The following is a 27,513-nucleotide window of genomic DNA, read 5'->3' as shown; positions in this document are numbered from 1 at the left end:
TGACACTGAAATTTTGGGAATCTGAGTCTCTATTCATTTTTTGTAAAAAACAAAAAGCTTTCTTCTTTGAGAGCCTCCTAAATCATTCGCTATCATTTGCTAAAACATGACAATCTCATCTGAAGTCTTTCGCCAACACTTGTTCAATTGCTTTTTCTTCTAACCAGTTTTTGTGCAGCCAAAGCATGCCTTCTCTTGTTTCGAGTACAGCGCACAGATATCTCAGGGTTGAGTGTGCTGCATAAGAATGCCTAAATAAATAAATAAATAAATAATCCAACTTGGCACTGCCGAACGGACCTTCAAAAAAAAGTCTACCTAGTGCTAGCATTAGAATGGTTACCCTAAAAACACACCACTCAAAACAAGATCCCAATCTACAAGAAAATATCTCCGCCTACAAGAAAAGCCTTGCGCGTTCCTAGTGATGGATGCATAGGTCACCCGCTCCACTTGGGGTACTGCCCAGTCACTGGCAGGCAATGACCAGTTATCGGCACAACTCGTATATTTGCTGAAATCTGGAGACCAATGAAAACAACAGAGGACAACCTCCCACTGGAAGGTTCTGTTGAGAGAAAGGTTCTTCCTCCTGTATGATTCAGATTTGCCTTGTGTATGTTCCACGGCAAGCTCAACAATCAGAGGAGCACACTGGAGGTGCTGCCTTGGATTCATGTTTTGGTGACATCAGAGCTGCAAACTGATTGATGCCTGCTGGTGTTAGTGATTGGAGTGCTCTATTCTTTCACTTTCCCATACTCCCTGCATCTACCGAAGCAGAAGTGGAGGATGCTCCTTCTCCAACATTGCAGCAAAGACCTGCAACAGACTCCCCACACACCTCCGGACCATCACCTTATTTCCGGAATAAGGAATGGACCTCAAGACCTGGCTGTTCGATTAAGTCTCCGGGGCCTGCAAGCACCTGGATATTTATTTTTGTATCTCTGATTTTAATATGTGATTGAATAGCACACTTTTATGATTTTAAATAATCGAATAAAGTGGATTTTGACTTGACTTGACTTGACCTGGATACCCTATTGGGTGATTAGCCGTGCTTTATGAATCTTGATTGATTGATATACATTAATAATGAAGTTGAGCCGAAGTTTGCAGTGCTGTGATCATTTTTTCCCTCTACCCTCCATACGATCACATAACTCTCTTATCTCACCTGGAGAAAGTGTTGCGTGCATAGTGCATAATGCTGTCAAAGTCATAGATTTCCCCGAGAGACTCCACCTCTTCAGGCTCCATCTTAAGGAAGTTATACTCCTGCCCTGCGGAAAGAGGGGAAGAGAGAAACAGTGCGTATGTTAGCATCACTCTAGCACTGGTGAGGCAGAGAAAAACCTATTCAACACTTGTCCATTAGCCTTTGTAGAAGGGTCTGAGGGTGACAAGGGCAAAGAAATGGCCAAAAGAGCAAAGCGAGTAAAAAGATGGCAAAGAAAAAGGCCCCCTGCATAGAGAACCGATTAGGACACAGAATGGGGGCAGAAAGTGGCAGAAGGGTAGCAGAGAAAACACCAGAATGGACACACACAAAAAGCTAGGAGTGGGAGCACCAAGATGACCAGAATGAGAGAGCTCAGAGGACCAGGGTACGAGAACAACTACAGGGCAATGATCTCCGAGAGGGCCAAAAGCAGTGACCTCCATAAAGACCCCAAAGAGAGCTCCTCGATTTGACCTTAGGGAGGACATTCAAAAGGAGGAACCTCCAAAAAGACCATGATGTGGGAGCACTAAAAAAGGGCAGGGAGTGAGCAACAAAAAAGGCAGGGAGTTATTTCAAAAGTCTAGGAGCCTTACTTGCCAGTCACAAAATCAAAATTAATCAGTATGCTAATAACACTAAAAATCACCAGATTGCCCTCGTCTAAGACAATTTTAAATGCCTATCTCAGGTTAAAACTGATAAAGACTGAATGTAACCTCTATACTCAGAAAATAAAGCGCACCATACAGAAATAGTTCACTGACATAAAACAGCAAATGATCCTTAAAAAGCGCTAAATACATAAGGAATATGCTACTTACCAGTATGCATCTGTTCTTGGCATAGAGGGCTGCAGAGTGGTACATTATGAATAGATCGCCATCTGGTGTTGGGCTCGGATGATTGCACTTTGTTTTTCTCTTGGAGATTCTTTTGTATCTTGGTGACTCCTCCCTTAGTTGGTAGTGCGCATGGGCATCGGCTCCATCCTTAGATTGTTTTGCCATAGTAGGGTTAGATGGAGTAGTATAGTAGAATACAGATAAGAGTGCCCATGTAAGTGTATCTAAATAAGATAGTGTTGGAACAGACACAGGTTTCCGGGGAGGCTGGGAGGGCATGTACCACTCTGCAGCCCTCTATGCCAAGAACAGATGCATACTGGTAAGTAGCATATTCCGTTCGAGGCATATGGGCTGCAGATGGTACATTATGAATAGACTATACAGCAGTTCTCTCCCTAGCGGTGGTCGCCCGTGTCTGTTGCAACTGTCTGAAACAATGTTTTTAATACTGCTTGTCCCACTCTAGCTTGTTGTGTTGTGTGCACATCTACACAATAGTGTTTTGTGAAAGTGTGCGGTGTAACCCAGGTAGCCGCTTTGCATATGTCATCTAGTGGAATGTTTCCCAGAAATGCCATAGATGCTCCTAGTTTACGTGTAGAGTGAGCTCTAGGAGGAACAGTTAATGTTCTCTTTGCTTTTAAGTAGCATATTTGAATGCATTTTACAATCCATCTGGCAATGCCCGCTTTGGAGATGGGATTGCCTTTATGTGTGGGAGAAAACGCAACAAATAGCTGTTTTGTCTTTCTGAAAGTTTGTGTTCTCTCTATATAGTACAATATGGCCCTCCTAACATCCAGTGTATGTAGGGCTCTTTCCGCTACTGTTTGTGGTTTTGGAAAGAAAACCGGTAATTCCACTGACTGATTGATGTGGAATGCTGAAATAACCTTTGGTAAGAATTTTGGGTTTGTTCTAAGAACCACTTTATTTTGGTGTAGCTGCATAAATGGTTCTTGAATCGTAAAAGCCTGCAGTTCACTTACTCTTCTAAGTGACGTGATAGCTATGAGGAAGGCCACCTTCCATGTGAGGAATTGTATTTCACACCTATGCATCGGTTCAAAGGGTGGCCCCATTAGTCTGGTAAGCACTATGTTGAGATTCCAGACTGGGGAAGGTGGTCTTCTTGGTGGAATGACTCTTTTGAGTCCTTCCATGAAAGCTTTAATTGCTGGTACTTTAAACAATGACAGGTGTTGTCTGTTTTGTAGGTACGCCGCTATGGCTGCTAGATGAACCCTAATAGATGTATATGCTAGATTACATTGTTGTAAGTGTAATAAATAGCAAATGATTTGTTTAGTGGATGCGTCCAGAGGGTTGATGTGCTTACTGTTACAGTGTATAGCAAACCTCTTCCATTTTGCTGCATAGCATGCTCTAGTGGTAGGACGTCTTGCCTGTTTAATGATTTCCATGCATTCTGGTGGTAAATCTAAATACCCAAACTCTATGACCTCAGGAGCCAGATCGCTAGGTTCAGTTGTTTGGGATCTGGGTGCATTATTTCTCCATGGTTCTGTGTAAGATGCATGGGTAATAACCTTAGCTTTTGATGTGGTACTTGTGAGAGTTGTAGCAGCGTGGTGAACCACGGCTGTCTTGCCCACGTGGGTGCCACTAGTATCATTGTCATTGAGTGTTGCTGCAGTTTCCTCACCAGTAATGGAATTAGTGGTAGAGGAGGGAACGCGTAAGCAAATTTGTTGGACCAATTTATCCACAGTGCATTGCCCTGGGACCTTTGGTGTGGGTACCTGGATGCGAATTGTTTGCATTTTGCGTTCTGATGATTTGCAAACAGATCTATCTCTGGTTGCCCCCATTTTTGGAAGAATGGCTGTAGTATTTGGTCGTGCAGTTCCCATTCGTGAACTTGTTCTGACTGTCTGCTTAGGATGTCTGCTATTTGATTTTGAATTCCTGGTAGGTGTTCCGCTAACAGGTAGATTTTTTGAGGAATGGCCCATCTCCATATGTCCTGTGCTAGTTTGGACAGTTGGAGAGAGTGTGTCCCCCCCTGTTTTTGAATATAATACATTGCAGTCATGTTGTCTGTTCTGATCAGGACTGCCTTGTTTGTTATTTGCATTTGGAAAGCTTTTAGTGCTAGAAATATTGCTAACAGTTCTAGGTAGTTGATGTGCAGCTTCTTTTGCTGCGCACTCCACTTCCCCTGTACTGTGTATTTGTCCATATGCGCTCCCCATCCGGAGAGCGATGCGTCCGCTGTTATTATTACTTGTGGAACTGGCTCTAGGAACGACCGTCCTTTGGAAATGTTTTCTGTGTTCCACCACTTCAGAGAGCGATACGTCCGGTCGTTTACCAACACCAGATCTGTAATCTGACCTTGAGCCTGATTCCACTGTGTCGCTAGACACTCTTGTAGTGGGCGCATTTGTAGTCTGGCATGTGGTATTAGCAGTATGCAAGAGGACATCATGCCTAATAGTTGCATAAACACTCGTGCTGGTAGTGAGTGTTGTGGTTGAAATTTTTGTATTAACCCGACCATTGTCTGTACTCTGATTGGGTTGGGGTATGCTATTGCCTTTTCTGTGTCTACTGTAGCCCCCAGGTATTGCTGGATCTGGTTTGGTTGCAGGTGTGATTTTTTGTAGTTCACCGTAAACCCTAGGTGGTGCAGCAGTTGAATTGTCTTCTGTGTGTTGTGAAGACATTCTTCCTTGGATTTGGCCTTTATTAGCCAATCGTCCAAGTATGGGAAGACATGTATTTGTTGTCTTCTTAGGTGTGCTGCCACCACAGCTAGGCATTTTGTGAAAACTCTCGGTGCTGTTGTGACACCGAACGGAAGGACCTTGAACTGGTAGTGTTGTCCTTCTAACACAAACCTTAGGTATTTTCTGTGGGCTTTGTGAATTGGGATATGAAAGTAAGCGTCTTTTAGATCCAGTGTAGAAAGAAAGTCCCCTTTCTTCAGTAAAGGGAGTACTTGTTGGAGCATGACCATGTGGAAGTGCTCCGAATTTATGTAAGCATTGAGAGGTCTGAGGTCTAATATTGGTCGTAGGGACCCGTCCTTTTTGGGGATCAGGAAGTATAGAGAGTATACTCCTGTTCCTTGTTGATCCTTTGGGACCTTCTCTATTGCATGCTTTTGTAGAAGTGCTAGCACTTCTTCTCTTAACAATGTCAGATGATCCTGACTCATTGGGCGCTGTTTGGGGGGGATGTTTGGTGGGGTAGCTGTGAGTTCTAGGCAATAACCATGTTGGATAATTTGTCTCACCCACTTGTCTGACGTGATGTCTTCCCAGACAGGTAGGAACTGTGATAGACGTCCCCCGACCGGTGTTATGTGGTCTGGGGGGAGATCTATGAAGTCACTGTTTTGGTGTTGAGGCGTTGCGGTTGTTATTATTTCCGCGGCCTCTACCCTTATTGTTGTTACCTCTGTAATTACCTCTTGAATTACCTCTGGGTGATGTTGGTGTGAAAGATGTGGATTGCTGATTTGTTCCTGTGTTTTTTGAGCCCCCTCTATAGGTGGATCTACGAAAGGAACCTCTGTGCGTTGGCTGTTGCAATGCTCCCATTGACTTAGCCGTTTCTGTATCCTTTTTCATCTTTTCTAATGTCTCGTCTGTACTTGAACCGAACAATGTCTTCTGATCAAATGGTCTGTTCAGTAGGGCTGTTTGAACTTCTTGTTTGAATCCTGAGATTCTGAGCCATACGTGCCTTCTTAGCATGACACTAGTGTTAATAGACCTTGCTGCAGTGTCTGCTGCGTCTAACGCACACTTAATGGAAGTATTAGTTATTATTTTACCTTCCTGAATTAATTGGTCTGCCTTCTTCTGATGTTCTTTTGGAAGATGTGTGAGAAGTTTTTCTAACTCATCGTAATGTGCCCTGTCGTAACGTGCGAGTAGAGCTTGTGTATTAGCTATACGCCAGCTATTTGCTGCCTGTGATGCTACTCTCTTGCCTGATGCATCTATTAACTTCGACTCTTTATCTGGTGGAGGAGCCTCTCCTGTAGATAATGAGTTTGCTCTCTTACGAGCGTTTGAGACCACCAGCGAGTCTAGAGGTACATGCCCTCTAATAAATATTGGGTCCTTTGGAGCCGCTTTATATTTTTTATCGATTCTTGGGTTTAACACCCTGGCTCTCACTGGGTTTTCGAATATTTCTTCTGTGTGAGTGAGAAGACCCTTTAGCATAGGAAGAGTACCTGATGTTCTCTGTGCACTAGGTAGAGTCTCTAACAAGAAATCCTCTATCTGAGGTTCTGTGTGCATATCTAGTTTGTGATATTTTGCTGCCCTATTAATGAGCTGCACAAAACCTGTGTTATCATCAGGTGGTGAAGGCTTTGAGGGGTATAGCTCTGGGTCGTTGTCCTCATCTGACCCTACATCGTAATTTTCCCATGGATCTTCCTCATCCTGGATAGATTCGTCATCCCCTTGAGGTTCTCCCTCCCCTATATCACTGTCTACATCTGACTGAGGTGTAGCTGGTCTTGGTGTGGAGGGTGTAGGAATATGTGGCCTATTGTGAGGAATAGGAGAAGAGGGTGTGTCTCTAGGACGAGGAGAAGCAGGAGGAGTTATGTTCGTCCCCATTGTTCTCTTTTTTGGAGGAAGAGGTTTATCTTCTGACTGTTCACTCTTTCTCTTCTTCGTGACCACTTTCCCAGTTTGTGGGTCAATAAACAAGATCTTTTGCTTGGGATCTGTTTGTTGCTCTTGAATCGGTACCGAGGGTCCTGGTTCCGATAGCTGTTTTTGTTTTCGATCCTCAGATCTTTCTGTTTTCGACACCGAATGTCTGCTCGATTCCGACTTTTTGGGTATCGAGTGTCTTTTGGGCGATACATCATATTTCTTTTTCGACATGGAATGTTTCGATACCGAGCTCTCCTTTGTATGCCGCCTCGGTGTCGAAGTCGATGACGCCCTTTTCTCGGATCCGACGTGGTGGGATTCCGAGTGTTTCGGTTTCAGTTTCGGTTTCGTTGCCGGGCCCGAAGGCGGGGCGTCGGAAACTTTTTTCAGCGATTTGACCGGGCCCGAGGGCGGGGTCGTTACCGCACGGGGTCGGTTTTTCGGTAAGGGGACGTCGTCACTCACGGTTTGTTGCTCGAAGAGTTCTTCAACCTCCGACTGGTCCCCTTCCGACCCCGACTGGTCCTCTTCTTCCTCGATTTGTTCGTCTCCGAACAGCTCCGGGATCGCCTCCGCCTGCATTCTGGAAGCCTCGTGTCTTCGAGCTCGACGATTTCTGATCGTTAGCTTGGAGGAGAATGCTGCGCAGGCTTCGCAGTCCCTGGATTCGTGTTCAGGCGATAGACAGAGGTTACACACCTCGTGTAGGTCCTTGTGTGGGAACTTAGCACCACACGATGGACATTTTTTGAATGGAGTCCTTTCCATGGACTCCGGGCTTGACTGCGCCGAGAAAGGTCTCCTGTTCCTCGACGTAGATTCAAGTTTTTCTCTTCTATTTTGAATTTGTAACGCGTCGGAATGGAAAAGAACGCGTTCGCTAACAATACCGTCGAATTGGAAAGGGAATACGCGCCGAAAAATCACTTTCTTCAGAAGTTGATCTGGAGCGTCTCGATCTTCATCCGAACCCGATGGCGGAAAAAAACAATCTAAGGATGGAGCCGATGCCCATGCGCACTACCAACTAAGGGAGGAGTCACCAAGATACAAAAGAATCTCCAAGAGAAAAACAAAGTGCAATCATCCGAGCCCAACACCAGATGGCGATCTATTCATAATGTACCATCTGCAGCCCATATGCCTCGAACATATACATATATCCTTCCAACTTTAACGCCAAGAAAATTAAAGATATATTAATACCATCTGCCACTACTACACAGATTAAAAACTTATCTTCCAGGCTTAGAATTTAGAATCCCCACCCAAGCACTGCTTCTTTACCAACATCCCTGACTTAAGCAGGCGTATATAGCGAATCAATGTCCGTGACTTTGCCCATCTTAAAGTACTAAAGTCACCAAGATGACCAGAATGAGAGAGCTCAGAGGACCAGGGTACGAGAACAACTACAGGGCAATGATCTCCAAGAGGGCCAAAAGCAGTGACCTCCATAAAGACCCCAAAGAGAGCTCCTCGATTTGACCTTAGGGAGGACATTCAAAAGGAGGAACCTCCAAAAAGACCATGATGTGGGAGCACTAAAAAAGGGCAGGGAGTGAGCAACAAAAAAGGCAGGGAGTGAGCAACAAAAAAGGCAGGGAGTGAGCAACATAAAGGTCAGAGAGGGAGCAATAAAAAGGACAGGCAGGACCAACAAAAGGATCAGGGAGAGAGCACTAGGAGTAACTGTGCACCAAGAATCCTAATTTCCAACATAAGGTAAGCGTGAGGTCTGCTCTTTTGATCACAGAACAGGGAAAGGCACCAAAAGGTATGGCTTTACTAATAATATGACAGGATTACCACAGATAATTTCATGTTCCTTCCATTCATTCACTAAATACCAATAATCCATGGCCCATGGAACATCAGATGCACCACTGAAGTGCCTGGACAATCGTGTTAGGTGAGAAGTCAGGCCCATTTCCCCTTCCTGTTAATCAGTCTCTTACCTTCTCCCTCCTAATCTGTTTATCTCCCTTTCTGCATACAGTGAGTGATTTCCCAGGAACTGGGTGCTAATAGTGAGGAAATATAAAGCTAGCTCTTGATTAGCAAGGGTCCAGGGACAGGGAGGTCCCCATCATGTTCCAGTCTTTCCAGCCCTGCACAATCATCGCCCTCAGATGGCCACAGGAGCTGTTAATTCAAACTCACATAAATAAACACATACACACACTTCCAACCTCAAACATCAACTCTGTGAGTAGGCACATCAATCTCACATCTCTACAGCAGGACGTTGCTCAGACATCGTAGACACAAGCAGTACTCACAAGCTAAATTCGGGTGTCTACGAGACATTGCTCACCACCAATTCTACATATTTCTAGAGACCCTCATCCCATAAGGCTAAAGCAAACCCACATAAATGCCACATACAAAACATGAAAAGGCCTTGCTGTTATTTATAACATTTCATGGCCTTGCACCGCCCAGGAACTCATTAACCTCAACTCTCTGCTTTCCTCTGCTCATCCTAGAATCTTTGGGCAAGCAATGATCAGTGTTGGCTGGAAGTCAGCCTGAGGCTGACTGATCTCCCGCCCTGTGTCTTATTACAGATGGAGTTAACTACTCTTCCATTGTGTCACTGGAGTTATTTCAAAAGTCTTGGAGCCTTACTTGCCAGTCACAAAATCAAAATTAATCAGTATGCTAATAACACTAAAAATCACCAGATTGCCCTCGTCTAAAACAATTTTAAATGCCTATCTCAGGTTAAAACTGATAAAGACTGAATGTATCCTCTATATTCAGAAAATAAAGCGCACCATACAGAAATAGTTCACTGACATAAAACAGCAAATGATCCTTAAAAAGCGCTAAATACATAAATATACATATATCCTTCCACCTTTAACGCCAAGAAAATTAAAGATATATTAATACCATCTGCCACTACTACACAGAATAAAAACTTACCTTCCAGGCTTAGAATTTAGAATCCCCACCCAAGCACTGCTTCTTTACCAACATCCCTGACTTAAGCAGGCGTATATAGCGAATCAATGTCCGTGACTTTGCCCATCTTAAAGTACTAAATAAGCATTAGTCGGTATCATCCTGATGGATTTTCACAAGCTGCCCTCAAGGGTGGCATCACCTATGAGGCAGTAGCAATCACTGCCCTTCCAATCTAGGAGAATAATTCAGCATCTCACAAGATCAGTGCAACGCACGAAGCAAAGACACTGCTGGAATTAAAATCAGGAGGGGCAAAAATGAAATAAATCAGAAAATAAGCCTCAAGCTACGCATTTAGGACCTAGAAAAAACTTCACACACAAGGCCTGCGGCTAAACTCCAGAACTTTGGAAAGGATCTCAACATGTCTTCAACGAGTAACCCATCTGCCACTGACCTGGAACCTCCCTACTCCAAGATCCAGGTGTTCCAGGAAACTGCTGGCCTACAACCCTCACTAGACTTCGGGACACAACACCGAATCAGTGTCCTACCCACATCAACATTATGTACAGTGCTGTGTTGCTCCCTACCTTTATGTTGCATCATGTAAGTGAAAATGTAAGGGATATTTTGCACGAAAAGTAAAACAAAATATTGTCTGAAGCTAAACATCTATAAATGGATTGATTAGAGGTTTGCCTATGGAGAGAAGAAGCAAGGTTAAAGGGAAACAAGTGTTAAAAAGAAAAGGAAGTATCAAATGGCACAGGAAAGATTAAAGCACCAAGGTCATAGGGGATGAATCATGAGGGAAGCAAACACAATGGATCAGGCAGAGTGACAGCTAAGGAGTATTGAATGAGGAGAAAATTTACAAAGCGCAGAGTTGGAGCCTACAGCTGATTCCTGCATGGAAGGGCATGTGGAAAATGCAAACAAGTCTTCTCACATCTAGTTATATGCCTGGAAGGACTTCTACATAAGATGCTTGCCCTCATTACCTGGCTGGATATTCTCCCGTATGATGGAGACATGATCGTCCCGATCAGGCCTTGTGTGTTCATGCCAGAAGCCTATCACATGGCCCAGCTCGTGCACCACGATTCCAAACTTGTCACAGTTTTTGCCAATGGAAATGGCCTGGGGACCCCCTCCTCGTCGACCCACGTATGAACAGCACCTGAATGGAAAAGAAGAGAAAGGGTCACAGAGAACTGTCCACATCCACCATAGTCGCATCTCTTGTGCTTGGTGCGTGTGAATGCATAAGTGCCCATGCTCAATTTTCACTCTAAAAATATCTTTGTCCTCTTTGAGTGGGACGGAACGTGGCCAAGCAAGCTGCATACATGGTCACTTGCAAGAGTCCCCACAAAACAATCAGACTCTAGAAGGAACCAATCAGAGGAGTGAGCCAGCAATGTTTCAGTAACACAGGGACAACGATGAGAAGGACTAGTGGACCGTCAAGAAACTTACTAGCAGCTTCAATCACTGGATCGAATTATTCTATGCTCCACCAATAAGCAAGCACTTGGTCTCTCTTGGTGCCTAGGTAGTAATATGATTGGAATTACCCCCCACCCAAGAGAACCCCAAGCCACGTATGAGATCCCCAACATTCGATTTCATGATAGCACCCACTTGCCATACACACACACATATGTATAATGCATGACAGCTCCCTTGATTCCGCCAGGATCACCGTAGTCTATTTAGGAATGAACACCGCGAAATGTTGAACGCAAGCACACATTACAAGATTCAGTCAGCTGATTTTGCAAATGAGCAATGGAGATTTAACTTGCGGGACATTTTTAGGAAAATATCAAATTTAATCAGCTCCATCAGCTTTTGACAGAGCAACTGTGTGTTTCATGATAAAATACATCATGTGAGCTTTTCAGTTAGAAGCACAGACAGGGAGCCATTCATTTGAAAAGTTTGATGTTCCACACATTACAATTGCTCCAACTAAGAAGATCACAGTGAAGTGAAAACCATTAAAAATCCACAGAGCCTAAAAATCACTGTGCTGTGGGCTTGCTGTGTTATGTTGTATCCGATTGTCCATTCCACTCCATCGACTAGAGTAAGCCTTTACTGCTCAACTTTACTACCTCTGTGGACTGAGGTGTCCAATTGGAGTGTAAACAACGATACTAACTACGGATGCTGCAGAGTAATCACACATCACTCCAGGATCCCAAGAAAGGGCCTTACACCCAGCTGAGAATATTTCAAAGCCCTCCTGGTGGTGGGTAATAGGGTAGACTTGAGTAGAGATTGTCGTCAGTCCTAGACAGGACTGTCACTTTTAAAGTGGCGCTGGCTTTACGAGGCAGTTCCCACTAGCCTTCAATAAAGCCTCTTCTATTAAGAGTTCCAGCGCAGCTCTGACTTTTGGACCGCATCCAGTCGCTGGGAGGTGCTGAGGGGGCTGGTGTTCCCACAGTGAGCTACATAACTAACCTGAGAGTTGGCCTTGGGCAAACGAGAGGGTGGTCTCAGACGCAAGCAGGCAAAGAACAATGGGTAGCGGGCTCTCTTGAAGTGAGTAACACATACAGCAAGCCGGGGGACCCACCCCCCATTTAAATCATATAATAGGCCAGTGTCCCTCCAAAAGCCAGAGGCGGTATTGCAATGATGTGGAGGGAGGTAAGCAGCTGAAGCGGCAGCGGGGGAGTTGCTGGCACATTGGCAATCTGGTTTTAACATCGCACAGTGACGACTGAGTCTTGTTGTGTACAGACTGGCAGTACGTCTGGCAAGCACTTCAGAGGAAGTAGGTCTCCTAAGGAAAATCAGCAGCACCAGGGAGGTGAGTGAGGGCGGTGGCCCCAGGGAGAAAGATTCAGATTCTACAGACATTTCTGGATGCGCATCATTCAAGGAGAATTTTTAATAATGTCCGCGGGCTCTTGAGGATATTAAGTCTTCAACTGCTTAGAACAGAGAGATAATCAATGGATGACAACAATTAAGCACACATTCCAGGACACAAAGGCACGACTAGCAGGCGCCAACAGTTGGATGGTTGCCTGTTCACCTCCTTTTCCAACACTGAGAGTAGGATAAATTTACTCAAGAATGGTGCGCGGGCCACAAAGATCCTTATATGGTGCCTTTTACCACGAGCCGATTTACAGATTTGAAGTACAATGATTACTAGAGGAGGAAATAGAAAAGGAATCTTGGCTACCTCTAGGACTGTGGCACAAACCTCTCCACTACCTAAATGAGGTTCCTCTGGAGGATGAGAAGACCTCCATGTCAGCACTGGTATGAGTGACTTGAGACACAGCCAAGGAACTGGACAGAGATTGAATGGCTTGCGAATCCACATCTCAGATCCTAGTCTTGTTACACTGCAGTGCAGGAAAGACTTACAGGTCATTGAGAAAGAATTAATCATCACTGGAGTATAAGTTTTGGTGTGGTTCCTGACCAGGCTATATAGATCAGCAATGGGGACAAAACATGTATGTTCAATATACCCGAGGCAGGTAGGGGATATCATTCGATGAAAAAAGAGCCATCATTTGTAGCTGGGGTGTTTTTTCTGAATTATTTTACATGCAGAGTATTAAATTAAGTTTTTATTACGGTATTATTCCCTTTCTCCACACAGTGCCAGAGGAGACAAAGATTTGATGAGGCACGTGCCGGATGTCCAGGAGCCGGATGTCCAGGAGTTAGCTATCTCCAGGAGAAGCAGTGAGAAATGGGGTGTTACAGTGATGTTTTGCCCTCTTTTTCTCTCCACCCCAACCTTCATACATTGTCTGCCTGCATGTTAGGAACTAGATCAATTTATTTTCATCAAGAGATGGTATACAAGAAGACTGCTTCTGAATGCTTCTAAGTTGAGTTCTACAGCCCGCGCGGGAGGATTTCTCTATTGGTGCTTTTCTGTGACGTTCCTGCAGTCTTTCCCTGTTTTCAAATAAAGGTGACCTTGACTTTACAGCGGTCCTTCACTCCGATATTTTGTTTCAAATTAATGAAGTGAAAGTGGGCGTTCCTTCTGGGAATATATACGTGCTCTAATGAGTGAGATGTGTCTATAAAGTGCAGTAGGGGAGCACTGATGTGTAAAGATAATAATAGCTGATTTTTTTTTTGTTGGTTTAATTCTGCTCACAAAAAAACGTGTAAACATATAATGCTTCTAAAGGGGCAGCCTCTTGCCTAGGGTGCGGCAGTGTCTGCTCCCTGCAGTTATTAAAAAAATGCCGCAACTTAAATCGCTGCTTTGCTAGTCTCCCCACCTCTAACTCCAAGATCTTTGAGAAGGCCACATTGACAAGCCACTCACTCACTATACGTCATTGCTTCACCAATGAGCCTTCTTCAATTTGGTGCTCACCAGTGCTATAATGTCACTGACCAACAGATGTCACTGCCGCGCTAGTGAATCGTCTTTTTCCAGAACTAAGACTATTTGATACTGTTCCCCAGTTTGAGTATCTGCTCCCCCCGATGTGGTCTGCCAGTGCCATACTGCGAGCGACCAGCAAGTGTTGCATTAGTTACACCAGTCTCTGCAGGCCCCCCTACTATTTCCACTAGTGCCAACCTCTGATTGGCCACTAGGTGAGTAATCAATTACACACACTTACGGAGATGCTCTTCAAAATGAACTCCTGAGACTGTTCATAGTAGACATTGCACAGTTGTGAGAAAGAGGAAAAGCAGAGCATTGGTCCACATCAAAAAGATGCATTGTGAGAACATACAAAAATAAGAGCATAGAAGGATACGATCCCAGGCGAGTGGGCAGTGTATTGTGTATTTCGTGGTCTTGGGACACCTGTAGTAAAATCATATTTTCTCTTGGGATGAGTGTGAACAAGGAGCTTGGTTTGTTTCCCCCTATTTTTAAATGCAAATCTCACTTAGGGACTAGCTAATCACGTAGTTCAGCAAAACAATTTCTTCGGAACTGTAAGGAAGGATTCTCGATTCCCTGCAGTAAGGACATCTGTTCTTCACTCCTTGATTCTACTCGAGGAGCCAAAGACCGGATCTTGTCGAAAATAAGTTTTAATGTCTTGATTTGTTGCTGAAGTAATGACGATTTTACCACATTCTATAATTCCTTTGGCCATACAGTTACTCATAGCAAACTGATATCTGTTCTAAATTAATTTAGCTAAAATCAGTTGTATTTCACAAAAAGACTGACTTTGTAGAAGGTAGGGAGAGCGCTTCAGCAATGTATTGTGCTCATTCGTTGGTGAATGGTACATCTGCGTGCTGTTAGCACAAAACATCAAGGTGAATGTCTGTTTAGCCTATGAATTGGCTGGACCACATAGCTATTGAAAAGGGTTTAGGTGAATGTGGAGGCACCCCACACGTAGACAAGGTCCAGGATCGAAACCCACCAGGATCCCCCCACTGAATCCTGCTATTCAAGAATGGCCCAAGACCAGTTACATCTTTGCCTCCAACCTCTGAACCTCACACCCCACGCCCTAGCTCCCCCCTCTATCCTCTTACCAGACCGGTAAGAAGCACTTTGCTGCCTCAATAGGAGCATTGAAAGATACAAATTATACAATAAAATAAGCCTTGCTGGCTGCCAATGTTGCACCACTGTTTGTCTGCCAACATTTGAGTGGCAGTCAATGCTGTACTCTAATTTTTGGTCGTTGCTGCTTCCTCGGAACCTGCACCTTTTCCGGGGGTTCTAGCTACTGACTGGTGGGCCTACAAGGAGATTAAATAAAAACTTCTTCCAGTCGCTAGTGACGATTTCTGGGTTCAAATTATAGTTGCACTGCTCTTTGAACATGCATATTTTCCATCTAAATGGATATTTCTGTCCTGCTGCTGGTGTAGAAAGAAAGAATATAAAATATTGTTCCTCTTTATCCTAGGAGCTATTAGCTTGGTTAGCCTACCAACAGAATTCAAATTGTCTTTATCCCTCCTCCCTACTCGTGGTCACGAAATCACGAACCATTAGTGGTAAGCACCACGTGTGTTGCACTGGAGTGGTTTCAAGAAGTGGACCAGCCAATGAGGACCATCTGAAAGGAAATGGAAGCCTCGCTGGACGCATTGGTTTCTCTAACAGGCCAGAATATAGCAGGACGTGTGTAAATGTCGATCAGTGGCACCAGCCTGCCAAAGGAATGATCCTGCCCCAGTTCTCCCAGGATTCAGGAAATGGCTGTGTCTGCCTCTGTCTGTCAGTGCTCTACTGGCCAGCAGCATCACTTCCAGTGGCCTTGTTTGCTCACCAAGCAAAGCCTCCCTTCACTTATAGACAGTCTTACTTTTCCCAGGCTGCTTTTCAAGGGCAGACCCTGGGAACATCTGTATTCATCTCCTCTCAGAGGGTTAGAAGGGGTGGTGGCAGACAGAGAAGGGGGCACCAGCTGTTACTCCTGATTGATTTCTGTGCCACAGAACAATGCAGTTTTCTTTTCCTTCGGGAGTTCGTGTACTGTACTCAGAAAATCCACAAATTCAGTAACTGGACCTAAAAACAAAGAACACATTCATTTTCTTTGCAAAACTGTTAACTTTTCCACAGAGAGATCACCAAATGTCTAGGTGCAGCAGAATTCTTTATTCTTTCCCATCTGTTCTCTCACCGGTGAGTTTTATTTTTCTGTATTTCTTACAAACCATCAAATTTGGATGTTTCTGTGTTAAAGAAGTCTTCCGTGTCCACGAAGATTTCCTTGGAAGGAGGCATAGCTTTTTTCCGGTGAATGAGCATCAGCCACCCAAGGTTTACTGCATTCATCCTCTGTATATGTTTGCTATTCTGTGCACCACACCCCTTTACGGACAGTGATGTCACAGGAAGCTACATTATGTGTGTGGAGCAACTAAAGCCTTATTTCATCATCTTTCATGTAATTGCAGCCCAGCACTTGCCAATAAAGAAGCAGCTACAGATTTGAGCTCTGCATGCGTCCTGGTTTTCTCTTCAAGGGAGATCTCATAATCCTACGCATTGAAGTTTGTCACCAACAGCTGCAACAACCCTACTTAGTGTTTGAAAATAAAATCACTAGCAGAGAGCATTTTTTAAAATAACACAACCACAAACCTCAGTGCGCACCACAGTACTTGTAGGAAGAACCATTTAGAAGCGTGTCCAATCTGCCAAATTTCTGTCTGCTCTGACACACAGACCACTCAGTCTCCAGCTTTACCCTTCCTACCACAGTCTCTGGGCTACAGAAGGAATGTGTTACTTATCTTGTAAGCATCTGTTTGTAGTGTGTAGCGCTGCCAATTCATATGCTTTACATACTCTTGTCATCTAGTTTTGGATCTGAGCATTTCAAGTTTCTTTTCTATGAAGATGCTTCAAGTGATGGGGTGCGTGTGTTTATTATCTTATTATTTCCCTATATACAGTTTTACCAACATCGATTACAGATTGTAACATCTCTGCCTCCATTTACCCCATCTCTTCCCCTCCACCATTCCTGTACACACAAAGGTCTTAAACTGTACTGGGTGGGACTGCAGCACCAAAAACAGGGTCATCCAATTTATTTGGCAGGTCTTTCAAAGGCCATTTGAAAGTTTGTGCGGCTGTGTTTATTTTCCATAGCTTCCCATGCCCGTTCTTTCAGCTAATTGTTCGTCTTTCAGGTAGCCATGAGCAAAAGGTGCACTACTCAACAGGGATGAAAGCATCTGTTATCACATCCCACTACAACCACATTACATAGCGGGGGTGACCAGCTGCATTTCAAATACGACAAAAGACAAACAATGCAATGTTTAGTGATACGGCAGAAACAATGGGTAGAATTTTGCCTTCCAAAGGAAAAAAAACCACAAAAAAAAGCGGGAACTTAATAGGGATTTGTTTTACTTTAATGCCTTGCACTCGTGCATAACACAAGGCACTATTTAAAAAGAAGGAAAGAAAAGTTGCATTCTGACATCGGGTGCTATCAATAATTCTAAGTAATGCACGCAGCATGGCTGGTTGTAAAATGGCTACTCCATGTTAGGCCTCAGCAGCATATGCCAATCCTGACCATATAATGCGCCTAACTTTGGATTGCTTCCTATCACTCCAGGGTGGACAATTTAAAGCCTATACTAAGGCTGACTGCGTAATGCCCATTCCTATGAGCTACTACCTTCCACTCCTGGGAGAAAGGCTTCAAGCACATGCAATGGCTGATTGTTTAGGTGTTGTTTCATCTTTGTCACTTCTGGCAGGAGCCAGGAAAACGCATTATATGGGTAGTTGTATAATGCTAGTTACAATGGGTTAGTATTTGCAACTCAAGTGTGGACTCCTCCCAGGCTGCTTGTATAAAACTCCTTGCTATGAGTTGCTCCTCTGCCGTTTGTTTATGGAGCCTACATCATATCCTACAGTTAATGCAAGTTTGTATATCCCAAGATGGACACCCTTAAACTTTGGGCTAGATCCCTATTCTATGGGGTTTGAGCTATATTCAAACATCGCTGTCATGATTCATTTTGAGGCAAGCATGGTAATCAGCACACAAGGAAATACCCCACCGGACATTAGGGTATTTATCAGGTACAGCAAGTTTTGCCAACATTCTCAACAACAAGGAATCAAGGACTTGGTCCCCAAATCTCTCTTTGTTCCAGTATGATGATGATGATTTTAGAAGAACTGTGTTGGGGAAACAAAAACTTCTTGGTTTTGGTGGTTCAAAAATGAAAAGAGCCATGCCAAAGCTTTGGTGCTGGTGCCTAATGTTAGAAGATTATGTAGCACGATGGACGACTGTAGCAAAGGTGGCACTACAGTCCAACATAAACATCGCAGCTATGACACCGTGATCCAAAATAATCCTGATATCATCAGCTGCAAGGAGGGCTACTTCAGTGCCAAGAAGTGGTTAAAAACCTGGGGGAAGCACCTGCATGAAAACCCATAGCTAAATGGATGACTAGAAAGTGTATGCCACCCATGATATAATCACACAGAACACAAGAGTCAGTGTACCGGCCTCCATTCAGGTTCAACTACTCACTGAGGATCCCTGAAGTACTGCCCCGCTGGAGTAGCAAACACCCCCTTAGATTCTCCGTAAGATACTATCATGTAATACCCTACTGCAGAGATAAGTTTAAGGTTCAGAGTTACTTAGCTTTTTTATTACTATTATTATACTTATGTTAGATCATAAAATATGGTAGAAAAGACATACGCTCTCAGGAAAAAGAACACTACGATTTTCCTTCATTAAGACATCGCCACATATAAGGTACCAAGGATACAGTAAGATCGTATGACAGATGGGGACAGTAGTCTGAAAAATCTAAACTATCAAGATGAAACTAAAGTGTCAACTAAGCATATTGTATAATGTAACCTTTGCACTATCAATATCCTGCCTACATATGTGTATGCAACAGAAATTTTAATAAACAAATTATAAAAAAAGTGGTTAAAAACCTGCTTCAGAACATTCTGAATTTGTAACCTGAAGGTTACCTCTGCTGCCTAAAGCAAGCACCTCTAAGACTGGTTACTTCCAATGCAGTGCAAGACACATATAGAAATTATTTTACCCTACAGCTTGTCTGTTTCTTTTCCTCAGGATAGAGTGACCAGCACCGTCCAGGTCCTATGGGGCACTGTTTCCAGCAGTGGGATTTTGTGAGATAGCCTTGTGCATTCTTGATTTTGTAGGCTTGCTTTGCTTCCATTGACGTAATTGGGCTAACGTATCTGAAATCAATGGCTTATAGGTGAAAGGTCAGGGCTGGAGACAGTGTCCGTAATGACCTGGAATACAGTGGTCACCCTACCCCAGGATACTGTGTACACAGAGGCAGTGTATCATAACTCCAACACTCCCCTTGTCTAGGCAATGCACAGCTGTGTCCTCCCTGGTCAATATAGAGCAGTTCAGAAACTGAACACGTAGGAAGAATTATTCTGTCAAACTTAGCCTAGGCTTGACAGAAGCATAATACGTTACCCATTAAAAATCATTGCACGAGGAAGATACAGTGCTTTGAGCACTAAATGTTCCATTGATAACCTTGCAACTGTGTTAACTGCTTGGTGTTCCATTTACGCCACATTCACTGGTGCCCCTCTCTCTGCACAAGCCAACGTGCATACCACAATGTTGTGGTAATTAGTATATATGTACAGGAAGAAGCATGACAGAGTTTATATGAATTTTGTGAAGAAATCTGCCCGTGTTACATTTAAGATATTGTCATTTGTTTTGTAATTTTGTTGTAGATCTGACACTTTGCAAGCTGAAGGTTTTAGAAATAATTAAAATCATGGTTGGTGCTCTTACAATTTATGCAGCTTTCCTGTTTCTGTTGGAGTAACTGCTTTACGGGAAATTGCAGAGTAGGAACACAGATTAACATTCTTTGTGTTCCAGAGCTTTAAGTAATACACTGATCTATGTTCAAGCCCCATTCTTTCAAAAGTTATTTGAGGGGCAACTACCTTTTTATTTTACCAGCTTCTCAAAACCAGCCTTGAGGCTTCCTGCAGGGAAGTGGCTCATTTACATCAAGTATATGAGAATTGCTCAGTGTGGCGTGCTAACAACAACTATTTTATTTTTAGGTATAACTTGACAGAACAGCTGTCATCAGACCATATATTATCAAGTGAAAAACAGCTTTCAGAAGCACGCCTGAGAGACGGGCTTTCGCTCCGGGAACATATTTATTTCCTTGAGAACAGCATTTAATTTGGCAGATGTTCTGAACTTCCACGGAAGAAGAGTGATTGTATTGCACTTTTGCCCTGTGGCAAAGCTTCTGCTCAATAGTGAAATGCGGAGCTGGTTATAGGGACAATCCAACGATAAAGACTATAGTCGGAATTGGCTCATTGTCAAAACGTATGCCAAATGCCATACGTATGGCCTGTATATCATGAAAAAAGTTACAACATATGGAATGGCCTGACGTATTATTATTGTGAAAAGCATTTGTTAAAACCAATAAGTATATACGAGTGGATTCGTTTTACACTGCATTAAATCTTATAGAGATATGTTTAATGGAATATAAGAGATTACCTTTGTAGGCAAGAGTAGTTCTGGTGTTCATTAAACCCTCTTACAAACAGTGGAAGTAGAATATTTGCACTCACAATCCTTGCTTGACGCTCCCAGGAGGGCCCGAAAGGTTTCGTTGTCTACCAGACTCTTCTAATAAACAAGAAATCTTTCAAAAATAAATGTATATCTAAATACATGGAGGGCCTTTGATTGAGCCCTCTTTAGTCATTGGTCTGTGTGATTGTCATTCACACTATGCTTCCGGCAATGACAGCAAACAGCATGAGGCAACAGGTCTGCTCACTTCAGCCACTAGCTTTATTGCCCTGGAGTGACAGAATTAGGCTTGAGCATGTGCACATTCAACTGAGAATGAGGGTGCTTTAGTGCCATAGATGGTAGACCTTTCCCTTAATTTTCTTTTTCTTCATTTGTAGGTCCATTTTAATTTCTTTCACTTTCCTTTTTTAATTTTTATTTCATTTTTAGAGTGAACGGCAGCTCTCCAAACAGTGTTGCCAGGCTGCTTGCTTGTTGCTCATGTCATCTGCAGTGCGCTACATTCTGCACGGCATCTGCTTCTACAAACCATGGTAATTTTTTGATGGTATTGTCCAAAGTGCTTTATTATGGTAACATCCCACAAGACTGCTATGTTGGAACTCAGAAACCTCTAAAATTATTTTTACTTTTTATTGCAAGGATACATCCCACCATGTTTAGATGGCATGTTTTCATTTGTCTGAATGTGTTCTTTGAATGAGTCTTGCATTTGCCTGTTGAGTTTATTTGTTTTATTGTAGCTGGTTGAGTGGATGAGAGCAAGAATAAATTAGTGGGTAGGTGAGTAGAAGCATGGGTGCAAGTATTAGTGACTGAGTATTGTATTGTATTGTAATTGCATTTATATAGCGCTTACTACCCCTGACGAGGCGTCGAAACGCTTTTTCGGTGAGTAGCACGCTACTCCGGGACCCATAGAGGATTAGTGTTGAATTAGTATAGTGAAACATGCAAGTACATTTTAAGTGGTGGATAGGTTAGTCAGTTATTTGGATTTGGAATGATAGCCCTGATGGGGTGTTGAAGCACGCTCTTCAGGAAGCCCATAAAGGATTAGTGGTGAATTAATATGGTGAAATATGAAAGTAATTTCAGTGGTGGATATTAGTCAGTTATTTGGAGTGAGAAGGATAGCGGAGGGGTTAAAGGGGAAGAAAGGTTTGCACTCATATAGCACTTGTTACCCCTGATAGATGTTGAAGCTCTTTTCTGGCGAGTAGCACGCCACTCCGGAACCCATCAGGATTAGTGTTGAATAAGTATGGTGAAACATGAAAGTAATTTTAGTGGTGGATATGTTAGTCAGTTATTTGGATTGAGAAGGGTTGGGGGTGTAGAAAAGAGGGAAGAGTTTAGAAAGGTTTGTTTTGGGGGATTGGTATAGTAAAAAAGGTGTCAGATGATGCAAGGAGGGGTAGAGTAGGAGAGAGTCTAGAAAGGGTTATTTTGGAGATCATAGTAGTGGTATGGGGTTTGGGATAAACGAGAGAGTGGATGTAGAGGATATATTACTAGATGTATAGGGTGAGAGATAGGGTAGTGCATTGGAAAGAGTAGTAGAAAGAAGTTTGAGATAAGTCAGAAGATTGGGCTAGAGGATATATTGAGCGAAGTATAGGCTGAGAAATAGGGACATGCATTGGAAATGCTTAAATTAGAAGAAAGTGATAAATATATAGATCCATAAGTACATTGAAGGTATATAGATGCATAAAGGAGGTATGTATATTGGGCAGCATTTCTGGCCTTGGTTAATCTCAAGCTCAAACAGGCAACTGCCCTTGTCCTCTCCAGCCTTAGTCTCTAAGCCCTAATCCTGGCCTTTTATAGCCCTGGTAATCAGGTGACCCCATCAGCCAATGGGAACCCTAGCCCTAACACTATCCAATCACAACACTAGCCCTAAAAATCTAGAACCAATAGGAGACCAGGACCTTACAGCCCTAGTCCAAGCACCTAGTCAGTTCAAAAACCCTGAACTCTAAGTCCAATAGAGGCCTTAGCCCTACCAGTAGTTCCAACCCACGTTCAAGCAACCAATGGCACAGGAAGCCCTAGTGCCTACTTCCAATAGAAAGCCTAACCCTACTCTTAGTCCCACAACTAGTCCAGCAACCAATCACACCAAAACGCCCTAATCGCTACTTCCAAATAAAGGTCTAACCCTAGCCCTATTCCCACCCTAGTCCCAACAACCAATAACACAGGAAACCCTGGTCACTACTTCCAATAGAAATCCTAACCCTAGCCCTAGTCCCAACCCTACATTGATTGAATCACTGACCCAGAAACCAATCAGAACACTCAAAGACCGAACCAATGAGGACACTAACCCTAATCCAATAGAAACATCAGATACAACCACTAATCAGTGTATACATGTACCATCCACTAGCAGACCATATAAGGTCCCAGCGACCTCAGACAAGGTTTGCTGGCCAGGGAGTTGGAAGCTGCTTTTCCTGTTCAGAATCTCCTAGGAGACAGACACACTCAATCCACACTTTGTCTAGTACTAACTAGTAACTGAAGATTGACATTGCCAGGGGTTATTAAATATGGAATAGATTTGTGGCAGAGTAAATAATACAGAGTAATATTGCCAACTGACTGGCATTCATTTAATCAATCACATGTCCGCCATGGTGTCTTGCCAAACACGTATACCAACATTAGGTACATTAAAGCTGATATTTAGTGACCAGTCCATGTGTACAGACTAAGACATGCACATGTTACAGCATCCAGACAGGCAGGCTGAAAACGAACCATGGGTAACCAATGAGGCAATGGCTCCTATCTGGACTCGCAATGATAATTACTTCATGAGCACTCTGTCCTGCCTCAAAAAAAATTGTGGGTCAATTGGCAAAAGTGTTTGTCACCTTGAAATAATAGTATATGTAAAAAGTTGCCTTAAATTCAATTTTACTGAATCGGCAGAAACAGCTTTTTAGTTGTCAAAGTAATCAATCCCCTTCTCAAAGAACACTATATGTAGTCTATAAATGGTGTCAAATCTACTATTAAATGTTTTCTCTTGTAGTTTCAGGCTTGACCATTATGCTAAAAATGCACAATTTGTCACTGCATTTTCTCATATCAGTTCTGAGTATAGCCGGATTGCATGAAGTGTGAGCCCTGCCCCAATTGCTACAAATGTTAGCCACTCTCAGCCCGAAAGTCGGGTCCAGTTGCATCCCTGCAAGTAGCACTCAGCGTCACCATCGGCCTACTAAAATATGTGTAAGAGTTTGTAGATAATAACACTATCCTAATATATGTATCAGAAGATCATTCCTTTCACTTACAATGTGGGCCTCTCTGATGAGAACAGGGTATAAGGAGGTAGCCTTTACATTTGCTGTTCAAGATTCTAACAACAATACATCAGTAAATGAGCTAAGGACCTCCTGCTAATAGCCTAAACTGACATTAAGCTAAACTGCATTATGACCAGGGGAACAGAAATTACAACCAAACTTGCAGCTCCGAGTTGTAAAGTTCGAGGTCTTGCTCAGAACTCTCAAGCTTTCTTGAGGGAATTACTTCACTTATTATTGTTGAACAAAAGGGCTTTCTTTCCACAACTGTTATTCTGCCACGGCCCGTGCAGGTAAGAGTGGTGGGGCTGGGTTGGGGGTAGCGGATTTCAACAGAGGACGACGAGGATAAATTAATTATTTAATTTTCCCTCGTGGTCGTCTGTCGAATCCTCCCCCAACCCAGCCACACCGCTCTTACCCTCAAGGGCCGCGACTGCTGTTATTCCCCTTGAATTACTTTCAAACTCTTTGGATGTAAAGTTAAATGAGGTATCATCAACTGAACTATAAAAATAGGAGACATAAGTTATAATAAGAAACAGTTCAGTTGTTTTCAAGTGGCTGAGATGATACGTAATGACGGAATCACTATCTAAAAAGGAGTGACAAGGGAACATAAGGCAAGAAGCACACAAAAATGAAAGGAAAAGGCAGCCGCTCACTGGGGCTGGAGAACAAGGTTGTGATCACAGTCCTAAAAGTCTAATGTTTGTATCCATAAAGTTACCCTACCAAATAAACTTTATGGTTTGTAGCTACAGCAATTGTCAGTATTTTTATCTAAAGGATGGAATGGCTCTAACATAGGCATGCATCAGAGCCAGTGTTTTTCTGTTAGCAATCTAAGCAATGGAAAATAAGTGACAGCTATGATCCTACTGTTTGGATAAAGTAGGTAATGTTTTGTCTTCCTTTCTTGAATAATAGTTGGTGAAGGGTTTGTTTATCTTTTGTTTTACTTTCCAATGAATCACTGTTATATCATTTTCTAGAGTTTAGCAACTGAAGCAAAAATGAACTTGGTTGACTATGTATCTTTTAGCTATTAAGTATAGGACAGTGTATGTATCTTACAATTAAAAAATATAATACAATCGGATGTGCAAATTCCAATTGGCAAAAGCAAACATTGTGAACATGTCGTTCAACGTCAAATGATAAATCTCATTTCACAAACCCTCATAAAAAAATAGGGTTATTAATAAAAAGGGGCATTTTTATGTGAGGGCACTGTGAAACAGTATTAGTTGCAGCACTACAAAAACTTACTATAATTAAATTATATGCTGGCATTACTGTAAACTGTAATAAACATGTAACAATATGGCACTATATATTCTCAGTTATAGTATAGGACTATACTAAACTACAGAACAACCCTAACCGTAATACAGGCCTCTTATACTATTTAAGTAACCATACAACTATGTTCTACTATATCAATGGAATAATAACATAACAATACTCCAATGTTTCTACACTGTGTACTGTATGAATACCAGTTATACAATTATCAAACAAGAGGTCTCTCAACAATATATAGATTACTATATTATATTGTGACTAAATAATTATCCTATATACTAGATGTATTTAAACCATGTAACAACAATATAACTACATAAGTATATAACTATACATTTACATAAGTAAAGCAACTGTGTAACCAAACAACTATATAATGCACTGTGAACTACTTTACTGAAAAGCTCATAGAATACTGCAAATTTAAAATCTTAAAATCTTGAAAACAACATTTATTTACACCAAAGCATTTTGGTAATCCAGTTTATGCCTCTGATTTTCACACTCCCCATGTGGTCTCTTCCTATTAGCGTATGCGTAGGCGGAATAGGTTCCTACGAATGCTGTTTATCCTAAAGAGAGGAACTAATTATAACCAATCATCCTTTCATGGATCCAGCATCTCCCCTTTCAGGCAGCTCCTGTGCTTTATTTATTTATTTATTTGAGGTTTTATATAACGCGAACAAGATCCTTTCAGATATCAGAGCGCTTTACAAAAACAGGAGGTAGGGTAGAAAAATCTTGGAAACAATATAATATTAGGTAATGAGTGGGTTGCAGGGTAGGGTAGCAATCGCATAAAAGTATACACACTAATAACAATGGGGGAACAATAAAATAGGAGCCATGCCATGTCTTTGCTCCAGTATCGATCGAATAAGCTTATAGCCCCCTAGAAGGTGAGTAACACACTGTTAACAACAGTATAGTAGTCAGAAATAAGTGGATTGCAAGTTAGTAGAATAATCAGATCATAGTATAAGCCCTGATAAACAAACACATGTAGAGTTGAGTGGGAGTTTCTCTCATGCTGTCCTGCTCCCTTTCCAGACTGGATACTTTCTTTATACCTCCCTTTCCCTGGTTGGTCTGCCAGTCAGCCCCTGAGCCTTGGGGGTTGGAGGCGACATGATCCAGAGGCTCCTCTCCCTGTAAAAGGTTTTCAGGATAGGCCTTTTGAAAGGACGTGCATACCCTACCAGACCCTCTTTGCTCTTCTTCGTCCTTTCTACTTGTGCATGTGAAGCTGGCTCCGCCCGACACTCTGCTCCATCTTGTCCAGTGGAAGTGGCCAAGGACCTGAACTGTGTGTACGGGAGCCGGAGCATACATCTGCAACTGGCGTCCCTACGAACATCGAAGATAAAGGTGAGCTGGTTTTGCCTAACACTTTTCCTTCCTTACTAAATCTTGCAGCCGCCTTGGCGACGGGAGTTTTCAATGAATGCCCTTCCCTCCATGTCAGGACATAATTGCAATGCTGCATTATTTCAGTTTTGCCTTGATTTCCAATTTTCCACCAAATACTTGGTTATCATTCCCCCTAGAGTGAAAATCGCCACACCCTGTAGCAAGATTTTGGGCCTAAATATGTCTTCCAAAAAAGAAGAGAAATACATATATGTACATATAACAACTATGTAGGGTGACTAGGAGGTCTGGATTTTCTGGGACAGTCCCAGTTTTTCAAGATCTAGCAAATTTGACTGGAATTAAGCGCGTCAAAGTGCCTCTTGTTCCGGTGCAGGATTTGTTAGCAGGCCTTATAACGGAGTAATTTATTAAACAGATTTTACTGTGCATAAAAGTTACATTTACTTCCTTGTGGTATGCGCTTTCTATGTTGCTGAGCACCTTCAATGTACGTCTATGTTTGTGGAATGCCCTGGTTTTTGAATTTCCAAATCTGGTCTCCCTACAACAATGTAGCAGTAGAACGAATACAACTACATAACTAAGTACCTGTAAATGAACTATGCGACTATGCTTTAAGTACAGTAATTGTATATTTACACCAGCTATGTAAACTTCATTAAATACACACCAATGCTAGATATACAGTAGCTCTATAACAATATTAACTGCGAAAGTATGAGTTTGTCGGAGGCTTTAGACATCAGTAGCAGCGGTTATTAATGCGATCTCTGAGCACATGAAGTGAAA

The 27,513-nt window shown here is 42.7% G+C and overlaps 1 protein-coding gene across 1 annotated transcript in view; it reads right to left on the bottom strand.

Moving 5' to 3' along the window:
• BMP1 (bone morphogenetic protein 1) overlaps window positions 1-27,513 on the bottom strand; it is a 629,932-nt gene that overhangs the window by 341,119 nt on the left and 261,300 nt on the right. The window contains exons 5-6 of the mRNA XM_086943688.1: window positions 10,640-10,818; window positions 1,181-1,286 (exon numbers count right to left, since the gene is read on the bottom strand). Coding sequence (XP_086799814.1) covers window positions 1,181-1,286; window positions 10,640-10,818 — 285 coding nt within the window. The remainder of the gene's footprint in view (window positions 1-1,180; window positions 1,287-10,639; window positions 10,819-27,513) is intronic.

The sequence above is a fragment of the Lissotriton vulgaris genome, chromosome 11 (assembly GCF_964263255.1).
Source record: "Lissotriton vulgaris chromosome 11, aLisVul1.2, whole genome shotgun sequence".
NCBI lineage: Eukaryota > Metazoa > Chordata > Amphibia > Caudata > Salamandridae > Lissotriton > Lissotriton vulgaris.
Note: the sequence above shows the minus strand (reverse complement) of the source record. Positions and strands in the feature narration are given on the sequence as shown.